The sequence below is a fragment of the Elephas maximus genome, chromosome 27 (assembly GCF_024166365.1).
Source record: "Elephas maximus indicus isolate mEleMax1 chromosome 27, mEleMax1 primary haplotype, whole genome shotgun sequence".
In the NCBI taxonomy this organism is placed as follows: Eukaryota; Metazoa; Chordata; class Mammalia; order Proboscidea; family Elephantidae; genus Elephas; species Elephas maximus.
In genome coordinates, this window is record NC_064845.1 from 14,153,757 (window position 1) to 14,167,474 (window position 13,718).

A 13,718-nucleotide genomic window follows, 5' to 3' on the forward strand; every position below is an offset into this window, starting at 1 on the left:
TATTAATAGCAATAGAAAAGTAAAGACTAAAGGGAAAAGGGAAGTCAACAAAGAAAATGGACAAATATTGAACCAATAGTAACAGCTAAAGGATACAGAGCTATGTTGTCCAATACAGCAGCCAATAGCCACATGTGGCTACTGAAAGTTAAATTAAAAATTAAATAAAATTTAAAATTCAGTTCCTTAGATGTATTAACCATATTTCAAGTGCTTAATAGCTACACGTGGCTAGTGACTACCGTACTGCACAGCACAGAAAAACAGATCACTCCTATCAATGTAGAAAATTCTACCGGAGCGCGCCGACACTGACTATATTAAGAGACAGGGTGTTTGAATGTATCGATTTGACCGTAGTTTATTGAGTGCTAACCATGTAACATGTACTATACTGAAAAAAACTACCAGTGGGAAAATAAGAGGTAAAAGATACAATCTCAACCATTTGCTTCTGAGTCAACTCCGACTCATGGCTCATGGCAAGCCCATGTATGTCAGAGTAGAACTATACTCCACAGGGTTTTCAATGGCTGAGTTTTCAGAAATAGGTCACCAATTTTCAGAAACAAATCGCCAGGCCTTTCTTCTGTGGTATGTCTGGGTGAACCTGAATCTCCAACCTTTTCGTTGGCAGCTGAGCACTTAACTGTTTGCACCACTCAGGGACTCCAAAAGATATAATAACCGACTAACCTAAACATACACCAAAAAAGAGAAATGGGTAGAAAGACAAAAAACCAACCTAGTAACCTTATAGCAGATATGCTGGTGAGTACTCAGGTGTTTGCTGTAAAATTCTTTCAACTTTCCTGCATTTAAAAGAAAAAAAAAAAGTTTTTCATAATTAAGTATGGAGACAAATCTATTTACTGAGTATCATATGTCAGGAACTTCAAATACACTTTTTACTTCTATGATAAGCTTGTAAGGTAAGCGTAACGGGTCCATTTCACCAATGAAAAACTGAGGCAACCTGGAGTTTCAGCTCCCACTACAGGCACCACGAGGAGAGCACCTGCCTGGTGCTAGTGTACTGGGCTGCCCTGGACCACGCTGCATCCCACTGTATCTCGCTTCGGCATCTCACAAATTTAGATTGCTTCCATCTAAAGCCCACTATGTAACCTCTAGCAAGTTATTTAAATTTGTCTACCTGTCTTCGAATCCACCAGGTGCTCCTTAGAAACCCTATGGGGCAGTTCTGCTCTGTCCTATAGGGTCGCTAGGAATTGGAATTGACTTGACATCAATGGGTTTGTTTTGGTTTTTGGGTCTGCATTTCCTCAGAGTATATGACTCAACAATTAAAATTTAAACAAAAGAAACAGGTACATAAAAATCCAAAATTGAGAACAATGTATGTGAATTTAAAAATATATTTGAAATCATTATGAGTCTTATCTGAGTGGCTAATAAGAATTCGTATTAAGTACTAATATAAACTTCACTAAATAGTAATGGCTTTCTTAGGTGTGGGGCCAACTGAACGAAATAGATACTGCAGATCGGTGGCAAATATAAAAAATACTGGTTCAACTTCATCTTCTCTTATAAAACTTGCTTTTCTACTTTTTCTTTCTCTTGGTACTGGAAGACACAATAGCGCTGCTTAACCGAGAGGCACCACATAGTAGCATGAACCCTAAACCCCCACCTCTAGATGAGAGTTGATGAGTGAACCAGAATAATATGAAAAGCTGCATTTCTCTCCTCTCACATCCCTGCAGCTCCTCAGTAAATAGGAGACGAACTCTGACTCCCAACTCGCGTGAGCAGTAGCAGTGACTAGGCCAGCATAGTCTTGAACAACAAACAGGATGTAAAAACAAAAGGGCAAAGGAGTCAAACAGCCTCATAGTTTGGGCAGAGTTTCCTCCACAATTTAAAAGAGAGTGGTTTATATTAGAGAAATTGTTTAATCATAGGAAATGCTATGAATTAGAATTCTTTACCTCTCTTTTCTTCTACCTTTCTCCAAAGCTAAACACTCTCTGGTTCTTTTTTTTGTTTTGTTTTTTGTCTTTTTGTATTATTAGGATCTTTTAGATGTTTTCAAAAATTCTTCAGTCAGCTGCAGAGGCAAACTGCAGAAACCAAGGACCCCCAGGTGGATAATTGCATATGAGTTTGGAGAAAAGCCCCGCCTGGGATTTAAAACCCAGTTCCATAACTGGCTGTGTGACTTCCATCAAGTCACTTACCTTCTCTGAGCCTCAACCTCCCCATCTGTAAAATGGGGATAGTAACACCTTCCCCACCATGTTGTTTGCAAGGATTAACTGATTATAACGTGCATAGAGTCATTAGAGTAGAATTTTGTTTCAAAATATTTAACCAGCCAAAAACCAAACAAAAAGAACCCCACAACAGTGCTTCAATTTTGTCCCTTTAGTCAGAAGACAATTTAGCCAGATGATACTATTTCCTTTCTTATTAAAGGGCATATAAGCTATTATTATCATGGTAGATTAAAGATGACTGTGCGTTCTTTGTCCATTAAGGGGTGAATCTGGGCTAGCCCTGTGACTGCTTAATGAATAGAATACAGCAAAAGAGAATCAATGCCAATTCTAAATCTAGTCTTTAGAGGACTGGGAGCTTGTGCTTCCTCCTTGGAATACTCATTCTTGGGACGCTTTCTTTCAGAACATTGCTGCCATGTTGTGAGAAACCCAGGTCCCTGGTAGTGCAAATGGCTTGTGTTCAGCTACAAACCAAAAGGTTGGCAGTTTGAATCCACCCAGGAGTGCTGTGAAAGAAACGCCTGGCAATCTATCGCCGAAAGATCAGCCATTGAAAACCCTACAGAGTGCACTTCTACTCTGACACACGTGGGGTCGCCATGAATTAAAATCACTTCAATGGCAACAAAGTTGTTTTGTTTTTTTGTGAGGAGCCCAAGCCACACAGCCACATGGAGAGGCCATCTGTGAGCATTACAGTCAGCAGTCCCAGCTGAGCTGCTAACCAACGACCAACATCTACCACCAGCTATGTCAGTGAGCCAACTTGGACTTCTAGCTCAATGTAACCAACTCCTGGCTGATGCAGCCCCAGTGGTACCATGTAAGCATAACATCTGCCCAGCTGAGCCCAATCCATCCATAGAACAAAGAGATAATAAACTGTTGTGTTTTAGCCATGAAGTTTTGGGGTGATTTGTTACACAACAATGAATCACAGAAATAATGATAAATTATTAAGTAATTTTTTTAAGGAGGCATGATGGTTCAGTGGTAGAATTCTCACCTTCCACGCAGGAGGCCAGGTTTAATTCCAGCCAGTGTACCTCATGGACAGCCACCACCTGTCAATAGAATTTCTGTGTCTCTATGATGCTGAACAGTTTGCAGCAGAGCTTTCAGATTAAGACAGACTAGAATAAAGAGCCTGGTGATCTCCCTCCAAAAAAGTAGCCAGTGAAAACCCTATAGATCATAACAGTGTGATCAGGGTAGGCCTGGACCAGGCAGTGTTTCATTCCGTTGTGCATGGGGTCACCATGAGTCAGGGGCTGACTCGATGGCAGCTAAAAACAACAATTTTTAAAAATCTAATCTAATCACACCCAACCCAAAAAGAACATAATTTATTAGTGAGCCTTCAAAGAAGTGCATTTGGAAGACACGTGCCTATTCCATTACTCAAGACGAGTTTAAAACTCCTCTTTGAACTCCTTTTTAAGATTACCTACAAGATGATCTGGAAACCCTGGTGGCGTAGTGGTTAAGAGCTACAGCTGCTAACCAAAAAGTCTGTAGTTCAAATCCTCCAGGTGCTCCTTGGAAACTCTATGGGGCGGTTCTACTAGGACCCTGTCCTATAGGGTTGCTGTGAGCTGGAATTGACTCAACAGCAACGGGTTTGGTTTTTCTTTTTTTTTTTTTTTTTGATATGAGGTGATCTTTGCACCTGCTCCACTGTGGGAAAATGTATAACCCACTTGATCACCCACCTTATGCACCGGCATGGCTCTCAACGGCTTTTAGTTTTCCCTATAACGAAACTCAGGTTCAAAATCCTGAGATTTCTGTATTTATGTTATAAGGTGGTATGTCACAGTGACTTGTTAGACGAGTTTCTCCCTTTAGATGTCAGCCCTAAGAGAGGAGGGACAGTGTCTGATCCATCTCACTGCCCCCACAGAACAAATCAAAGAGCCTGGGCGACAGCAGGCACCCCAGAGCTGCTGGTTGAACTGAACAGTGCAAGATCCTTCAGTGGTTTTAAAATGTATTGTGCCACTGGGACAGCAGCTTTGGGCAAAGTGTATCATGACAACTTTGGAGATGACAACACTAACTTGTAAAAGTCTCTACTAAATCTGGGGTTCTAGTAAACGGACGCCTCTAAATCAGGATGACGAGCTACCCAACGTGCAACAACTCTAAGGGCAGTCACCTCAGTAACGAGCCACAAAGAAACTACATCACTGAGGAAAGGAGATGCTGACTGAGACTATACTGTTCACTACAGGTATCATGCCAAAATCAGAGCAGAAGGTCTACCTAGCGACTTCTGTACGTTTTTCAGGATAAGAATAAACAAACAGAAAAGAAAACGACTACTGACGAGTCGATTCTGACTCATTGAGACCCTACAGGACAGAGCAGAAATGCCCTTTAGAGTTTCCAAGGCTGTGATCTTTATGGAAGCAGACTGCCACATCTTTCTCCCATGGAGTGACTGGTGGGTTTGAACTGCTGACCTTTCAGTTAGCTGACAAGCTCTTAACCACTGTGCCACCAGAGCTCCAAGGTGAGAATAATATCCTAGTTTATGTTATCTCTACTCCTTCTACAAATCCTACAGTGTAGACATCCATTTTGTAGCTGTAGAAACTGATCCTGGGTCAACTTAGGCTATTTCCATTATCTTAGACCATTGGGCAATGGCGGGAAACAGGTGAAGAGATACCTGTGAGGGTAAAGGATGTGAGAAAAAGTAGGGAGAAGAAGCAATAACACTCCTAAGGGCCAAGAACTTTTCACAGCTATTGGTCCCAGGGCAAGAATATAATTATACCTTCTTCTCTAGAGAGGCTTTGTGTGTGTAGTGATAGGCTAACCTTTCCAAGAGTATTGGCAACTTCTGCCCACCAGAAGCCCAACATGGGTTTCTGAAAACCCTTAGCCAGGTAGCAAAGAGATGCCCCAATTCATCTACATCCTTCAACTTTCCCTGCAAATCCAAACCTGTCTTTCTCATCTCTACATCCTATTGTTTCCTCTGATAACCAGGGCCCCAGTGAACAATTAAAGCTTTCAATAAATAATCTCTAAGCACATTCATTTGATTGACTGTTATTTGATACAGCAGTTAGTTTCAATGGGGCAGTTAATATTGATCACATAAAGTACTCCAGACAAACACGAAACAGTTCCAGAACTCCATGGATTATTACCCTTTATCTGCCAGTCATCTGGGTTACTTGTAATGGTCACGGAATTTAAAATCAATAATAACAATTAGTGTTCTGTACACCAAAATGGATGAATCACGTGAAATGGGTTTTCATATAAAAAAAGGTAAAGCAGACCTACAATACGGGAAAAGATGGTCTGAATTTCCAGCGCACACCCATCAAGCCACTTTCACGCAAGACTTTAAAACAGGCAGCAAGAGAGAAAGAAAGGTGTGCAGGACAAGACGCAGCCGTAACATCACGGAGGAAAGCCCTGACAACCTTAATCCGAAAAGATGAAGCGTAAAAGAGAAGAGTGATCAAAGTGAGTGCTAACAAACATAGTAAAACTAATGGAGCTGGCAATTTACTCCCTTGGAGATGCGCTTCTAGCCACCTTTTTCGGCTTCTGATTCATAAGGCATTTAATGGTGTTTTTTTTTGGTAATAAAACGGCAACAGCAGTATTTTAGCTCCACGGCACCACCACTGTAATGTCTGGATCATTCAAATGCAAAGCCAAAGAGAAATGTTTCATCATTAAACTGTAACCAGCACTGGATGTGAAATCATCCATCCCAAAGACTTCTTTTTCATCAATTATTTGTTATTAATCTGATGTAAATATAAGAAGGACTAATTAAAATGTATGCCTTATAATATAGCTTCTTGGCATGAAAGCCAACGAAAGCATTCTGAGGACCATCATGAAATAATTATGTTTGCCTTTGAGAATTCTCTTCAACAACACATGGCAGTATGGAGCTAAATTAAAACATCAGGAACCGCATTTCGCTTGCCTCCATTTCAATTTTAGCTAATTATACCCCCAAGTTCTCCAATGGACCAGACCCTAAAAAATCTTTTGAAGCTGAAATGGCCTTCAGATCATCAGCCTTTTTATGATTATGGACTTTGATGATGAGACAAAGGTACTGTAGCTGTGAAAGCTTTAACATTTTTGAGAAGGGGGATTTATAGATGAGGTCTTTATTTGTTCTGGAAATTGGAGAAAAACTGGGATCAATGGGATCTAAATTTTCTTTTCCCAGACAATTGATACACTCATCTTATTTGGTCTGCGCTGTATCATTTCTGTCACGGTGTTTTGAAATTACTTTTTTTTTTTCCTGAGTTGGTAAAATTTTAATCTGAAAAGTAATTAATAAGAACAATGGCCAAAAAAAAAAAAATTTTTTTTTTCACTAAATCTTAGTCAAACTAGAATTGTAATTACTTTTTAAGGCTAAATTTAAAAAATAAGAAAGTCTTAAGATAGGAGTGGGCTGGGGAGAATCCATAAATTAAATAAAATAAGACGCTTTTATTCAAATTTCTCCAAATCCCAAATTGGAGCTACTTCCGAAGGCAAGGAACCTGGGTTTAAGAGACAAGGGAAGGAAGACTGGAAAGAAGGGAGGGAAACTGCTAGGTGGTTTCAGGGCTGGTGGCAAAGTAAAATGCCTTTAACAATGTTGTCATATGATGCGGATGGGGGTGGGAACTTTGTATTTATAAAAGTAAACAGGAGTTGCAGGGATTAACTCTGACAATGTGAATTCCCTCACATTTCGCTCTGTACAGACAGTTGGTGGGGTTCATGGGTGGATCATATTTGGTGATTGCTGTCATACGAGACATCAGAGGGAAACAGTTCACTGGGAAACAAATAACTATTATATGACAATGTAAAATTGCAATTATAATCTCAGAATCGGCTTTTCTTAAAATCACCTTCTCTACCCAAGTTACTCTTTGTTTAGAGAAACCTCCTTTGAGGGATAAGGAACATTGACACCCACTATCACCCCTGTCTAAATGAGCTTTCTCCCCTTCTCCTGAACTGCTTCACCCCACAGTCCTATGGCAGGCCTGGGGACTCCTGGAATCCATGTGCCCTGACTAGAGGAAACGCTTAGCCAGGCTGGGTGGCTTCTCTGACGTCAGTTCCTGTTATCCTTGCCTTATCATGCAGGGGGCCCAGAGTCTTATCTTACTGAATGGCCCCCTTTCAATTCCTCACCCTGCAAGGCCAGAGAAAAAGCAAGTCAGCAGTTCCATTGCCTGTTTGAATTCCCTCCTAAGAAGCACTGAAAGCCCAAGACAAACAGTAAAACGCTGGCAGACTGGCTCTCTACTCCTTCCTAGGTAGAGAACTTCTGCACCCTTATTCAATCATTTACAAGGGGCTGGGGTGGGAGGAGCTGGGCGTCATGCTTCCTCCTGATGAAGTAAGGGACCTGGGAATGAAAAGAGAATTAAGGGCAGCACACTGACTGATGAGGGTGTGTTATTAGATCTTACAGATGGGGCAGGTTATCTCATCTCCTACTTAACAAGAGGTACTTAGGCCAAGCCACTTACAGACAGGATACAGATAAATCTGAAACCCGAGTTAACTATGCCCTCCTTCCCCACCCCACCACCCCCAACTCTAACTTTTTAAGAAGAAGTTGGCAAAGGGCTGATACAGATTTATCCATAACAATTCAATTTAATTCTACACTTCCCCCAACACACACACACACACACACACAAACACTCAAGTCAAAATCATCATCCCATATTCCATTTTGCAGGGGATACCTTCTATTTACACACTACCGTTTGCCACAAAAGGAATTCATGCTCAGAAGAATAGCCCAGAAGCACAAGGCCATCTTCAGCCATAATAGAAAAATTAAGCTGTGAGCGCTCTGGTTATATTGACCATAGAATCCAAACAAAGACTTTCTGTGCCACTCCTCGGGCTCAAGGGACAGCCTGGGAGATGTCGTAATATTGAAGTATCTGGCATATTTCAATGATTTATGTGGGAACTGTGACAGTATATTTGAAAGTGGGTTAGCCTAGAAAATCAGAGATGTACGATTGCCGTTAATGACCCTTTAATTTGAAAGGCAAGATTCTACACTAATATCTTTTGGAAAGGTTTTTAGCCAAGATTTTTCTGATTAACCTTCATCAAAAATTCCCATTTCCGAAATAATCTATTTAACTGATAGTTAACTGGATTTATATTAGAACATTTAAAGTGTAAAAATGTCACTTCAGGATAAATTTATTAGCACTGACACGTAACTCAAATTCTATAGAAGATTCTTTTTAAGGTATTTTAAAAAGGACAGTGCATTTATCGTTCAGTAAGATCCGGTGCGACTTGAAAAGTTTTATCTTGGTCTTGCATCTCCATCTTCCCCCAGAGAGTAATTTCCTAATTGAAAAATGCCCAGCCTTTAAAAAAAAATTTGAAGATTTTAAATTCTCTGAGAGCAGAGTTTATAATCTTTATCACTTATCATGTGTCTGTCTTCTGGGATATAGTTTAATGATGCCTGTGGAACATATAAAGAAGAAAACAGTAAGGTTTTTCTTCCTTTTCAGCCATCTCGGGGGGCCTAACATATGCTAAAGGTAAATTATAGACATCTGATAGCCAGAAGAATTTTCCTTTACTTTAAAGAAAAGTTAGTAACATTACTGACTGGTTATATATGGTCAGGGCCAGGCTTCCAGAAATGAGGAGAAAACTTCAGATTCAGGGCAGTTAGCCTATCAGAAATTGCCATTCTGGTCATTTATCTATTAAGAAAAAAAGGCCTGATTCAATGCAATGGCTTTACATTCAGGCTGGCAAATCAAATTATAACTACAGCTTCCACATCAATTCCATAGCTTATGTTTAAGCGGACCATATCTGCCTCTATTTTTTTTTTTTTTTTAATCCACCCTCTTCTAGCGATAAAATGTAAACTCATCCTTTTTTTTCCCCCTTCTAAATTGCACAGCCAGTACTTACCTGCCAAACATAAAAATTTATCTGGATATCGACAATACTATTTCTTTTTTTCTGCAGGGAAGGAAAACTTGGCTAATTTTCTGCTTGTTACCAGCGAGCCAGCCCTGCACCCTCGTTGAGGTTGGAGAAGTCCCTTCTCTTCTCTTCTTTCTGACGGTATTAGTTACCACCGTCATGTGGCTCAGAAGCAGAAAATTATGTCCCGCTTTAGAAAAACAATTGAGCCTTTTCACCGAAATATTTATTCAAAACCCATTCAATTCCTAGGGTGGCTGTCAGTCTTTATTTAGTCTCTCTGTCACAGAGTATCTTCGCTTTTGCCACTTTGACCCCAATTTATATCTCACTAGGAGAGACTTTAGATACTGTTTATTCCTTAAAATTCGGGAGCCGGTATTTTGAAAAGGGGGCTTTTTTCCTTCCTTAATCATGCATCAATACTATTTACTTTGAAACTGGGCGATTTCGCCTCATTAGTGGGCAAAATCCTATTTCAAGAAGAAAATGTCTTTTTTTTTTTTTTTATTCTGATGTGTTGAGTGGAAAGAAGTTGGGGAAAGGGGCCAAAAAGTTGTCACACTCCTGATTTCACCGAAAGCAACTATATTTCGACCCACAAAATATTAAGATTTAGCCTATGCCCAGTGAGCAATTGATGCTGAAGGCATCTGAAGGAGCCTAAAACCCAGATAATCCAGGAGGCATCTGAAAAGAAACTTGGTGCCTCGGATCCCTTCCAGGGGCAGCCTTAAATCAGCATAATTGATACTACATTCCCTTTAGCAGATCCTCAACCCTGACTTCCAATTTTTAGAACAAGCAATTCACAGGCCCTACTCTAACTGGCAGCTGGTTGGCACAGGATTTTTCTGTTTTTAAAACTAAAAATAAAGGGAATATTCCAACACCTTTCAAAATACGCTTCTGGTGTGTTCTGTGATCCAAGGATTTACTCTAATTACTTCACACACACACATACACATACATACACACACACTATATTTAAAAAAGAACAATAATAAGTAGGATCTCAAAGCTGACAATAGTTTTGGTTGGAATTTAGTACTATTTTTTTTTTTTTTTCCTTCTTGCCCACTGTTTCCTCTGTTAAGAGCACAAACTGATCTGCTTCTCATCAAAACACTCATTAAATAAAATGGAAAAGGTGGTACTTTTCATGTTCTGGCTTCTCAAACAAACACAGTGCTAATGTGCTTTTTATTTAAAAAACCCTAACTAGCTATGCCACCCTGTACCAAACGCTGCCTGACCGACATCTGTGAGCGGTTTTTAAATTTTTTTATTTTCAAGTTTTGGTTTACATTTTAAATTTTAATCGCTTTAAGTAGGGAAACGGACCACTCATAAAGTGGTCTGTGGAGGATAAAACAACTCCCGAAGGAACACACCAATGGCTGGGGAGGTGGGATTCAAACTCTTGTGAAATTGACCACAATCAGCATTAATTGCTCTGCTTACAAAAATAAGACACTGGAATTTCTGAAATCCCTTTGTCAAACGCCTTTATTTACTTTTTTCTAAGGCCAGTTTCTTTGATGAGCTGAACTTTGCTGTTATCAACATTTCTTGCTTATCGGCTGGCCCTAGGCGAATGCCACATTCACCACTCTTTCTCCCCAGATAAGGCAAATCCCTTGTTTAACTTGTTCAAGAACAAACAAAGCTTTTCCCCCAGCTCCTCCGACTTAATAGGCACGTTTGGAGGGTTAATTACAAAAGGGGAAATGTCTATATATAAAAGCTCTATGAAGTCCAATAACTCTCTGCCAGGGTCCTGAGCATTTTTCTGCCCTTCCATTAAAAATACGTTCCATGAGAACTTTCTTTTGCACAAAACAAGTTTCAGAGGGCCCCAGTTGACTAGTATCCCAAATGATACTGTTCACAGGGTTTTAATTGCTACAGAAAAGATAGGCCTAAAAGGTTGGTTATTGGGCTGGAAAATTATCTTGCAACATGGTTTCTTTTGAGTTCTCTGCAAAGAAAAATCGGCAGCTGCAAAGACCAGGGATTTGGGGAGCAACTCAAGATTAAGTCGCCTTCTGAAAGTGATGTTCTTTTTTGCCCTGGCTTTGGCTCCACGAAATGTATAAAGTCAGACGGCCAAACTGTTGGCATCAAATGGTTATTGATTTTTCAGTTACAAACCTGTTGATTTCCTGGTCCAAGACACAAGTCTTAAGAAAAAGTTTCAGAGAGGGCAATTTAAATCTTGTCATCCTTCTCTCCCTCTCCTTTTTCTTCCCTCTTTTTAGATAAGCCACCCTGTTATTAGAAAAAACTCCATTTCTTCCAATTAAACTTTGACCTCTTCGAAAACAAAGATTTAAAATGTCATTTTCAGGCTAATGCTCCAATGAATTGTCAAATAAAGTACTGAAAACATTTTGATAGATAGCTGAGCTATTTATCTAAATCACTGTCAGGGCGCGAAGCAGGCTCCCACTACAACCACCGAAGGTGGGATTTTCTAGGACTTCTGGTCATTTCTCAAGCCTGCAGCCAGGCTACTGTTGACCAGATGCGTGCTTTGCACCATGTCAGCATCAGATAACCAAAGAGTCAATATATTTACCAAAAAAAAAGAAAAAGAAACTGGGCTACCACACTTCTATCTCCTTTGCTCAACTGAAGTCCAGGTTCCGGGCTGAATTGCAAGATATGGAAAAAATGGATGGCTCAGCTCAAGGGGTGTTCATTGCCAGTAGTTTTCTAGCAAAACAGCAACTTCTTAGAGCAACAAAGTGACTCGGAAAGGTGGCAGCAGGGTCAACACTAAGAAATATTGCCTTTCCTTAGCAAGGAAAACACTGGAGGCAGCAGCTTTAGCTCGTGGTATGAACTTCAGGAGCAGGCCACCTTAATTAGGCTAAATTCCGTGCAAGGAAGATGTCATATTTTAATTACTTTGGGCTGCTGAAATACACGAGAGGGGATACATACAACTAGTAGCTAATCCAAAGAACAGCAAAGTTAAATTCCTCTCTGCACACAGCTTCATCAAAACTGCACACTGGGTCCAACTGCCTTACTTGAAGAACGTTTCAAAGTCCTGTGGTCACCCTGCACTCTCCCCCCAACCCCCTGCATATTTAAAAACTGTTTCCAAGAGGCTATAAAGCTGGTAAACAGAGAAACAGGGGTGCGGGAGGGGCTGTTTAGGAAGAAAACATCTACCAGGAAATTTTCAGCAGAGGGAATCAATCTGCACGCCAGCATATCACAGCCCGTCTCAGCATTAAATCATTAAATCCTTTGTCTTGCTACCAATGCAGTTTATTTCCAATGTCTTTATTGCATGCAAGAGAAACAATTATTATTTTATTTTTTTTCTTGGTAGAAGAAGGGAAAAAAATAAACCTACATTGAGCAGTGTGCTGATGCTGCCACTCGGTTTGGGTTATTCCACTGAAGCATGCTTTGAGAGCTTTCTCCTGGAGCATGCAGGAAGACGGACTCGCAGTGTAGAAATCCAGGATTTGCCCAGGACTCAATGACAGAACATCCATACAGTCAAACATGATCTCCCCTGCACCGAGTGTCTGCAAAAGTGCTTATCCTCTAGGTGCGGAGGCAAATGGCATAGAAAAGTCCACCCAACTCCATCAAACTCTGCCCCTTTTTTGGCACGTAGGCTGTTGGTCTTTTTCCCAGCCCCGAATCATGAATTATGACAGACAAGCCAGCTAAAAGCCTGTAATTGATCCAAATGGTCATTTACCATTTTCCAGGCTTGCTCGGCCAATCCAGCCGGGGCGGGGGGTTCCCAGAAAGATCCCAAGTTCTCCTTCCAGGCAAACGTCTGCAAAAAGCCTTCTGAACGCGTTCCGGATCCTACCCCGACGGTGCCCAGACAAACCCTGCACGGATGGCTCGCGTCCTCGGTATCCCAGTCCTCAAACAGCTCGGATGGGGGAATTCTGGTCCCCCCTTTGGCAAAGAATAGACCCTCCTGCCTCTGAACAGCTCACTTCCTACTACTTCTGTCACACAGAATGAAAGATTGAATTGCCTAATATATGCGAGTGAACTTTCCGTGAACCCTTCCCGGGCTGCTAACCTTCAAATGACCCAACTATTCTGACATCACCAACTCCCAGGATTCTCACAGAGCTTAAAAACTCCCAGCAGCCCTGCAAAAGCAGACAGCCAGAGAGGCAGGCAGAGAGCGCACAAGCCGGCTCTTTCTTTTCCATTTCTCACCTTAAAAACAATGCAAGAAGTGCTTTTAAACCGACCAGGGGAGGAGCCAGGACGCTGCTCCTGGCTCGCGCCGAGCGCCAACTTCTCTCCCCCTTTAAGCCTTTTCATTTGCAGCAGAGGCTCAGCTTGGAAAATGGGTGTTCGCTCCCCCTCGCCCGCTCGCCTCCCGCCCACCCCCTCGCCCCATCCCACCCTTTAAATTCCTCTGTGCGCCTCTCTGTCTGTAAAATTCCTTGTAACTTATGTATTTTTCCAGTCCCGAAAAAGCACACGCAAGCCCTAAGCTGG

General features: G+C 41.1%; 1 protein-coding gene across 2 annotated transcripts in view; it reads right to left on the bottom strand.

The window, feature by feature from the left end:
- The window catches only part of RARB (retinoic acid receptor beta), a 195,253-nt gene extending 181,979 nt beyond the window's left edge, over window positions 1-13,274 (bottom strand). Inside the window, exon 1 of one of the 2 annotated variants that reach the window (XM_049870929.1) lies at window positions 12,592-13,274. In XM_049870929.1, coding sequence (XP_049726886.1) covers window positions 12,592-12,748 — 157 coding nt within the window. In that variant the 5' untranslated portion in view covers window positions 12,749-13,274. The remainder of the gene's footprint in view (window positions 1-12,591) is intronic. The other variant, XM_049870931.1, reaches the window with a different exon arrangement.
- Window positions 13,275-13,718: the final 444 nt, after the last annotated feature.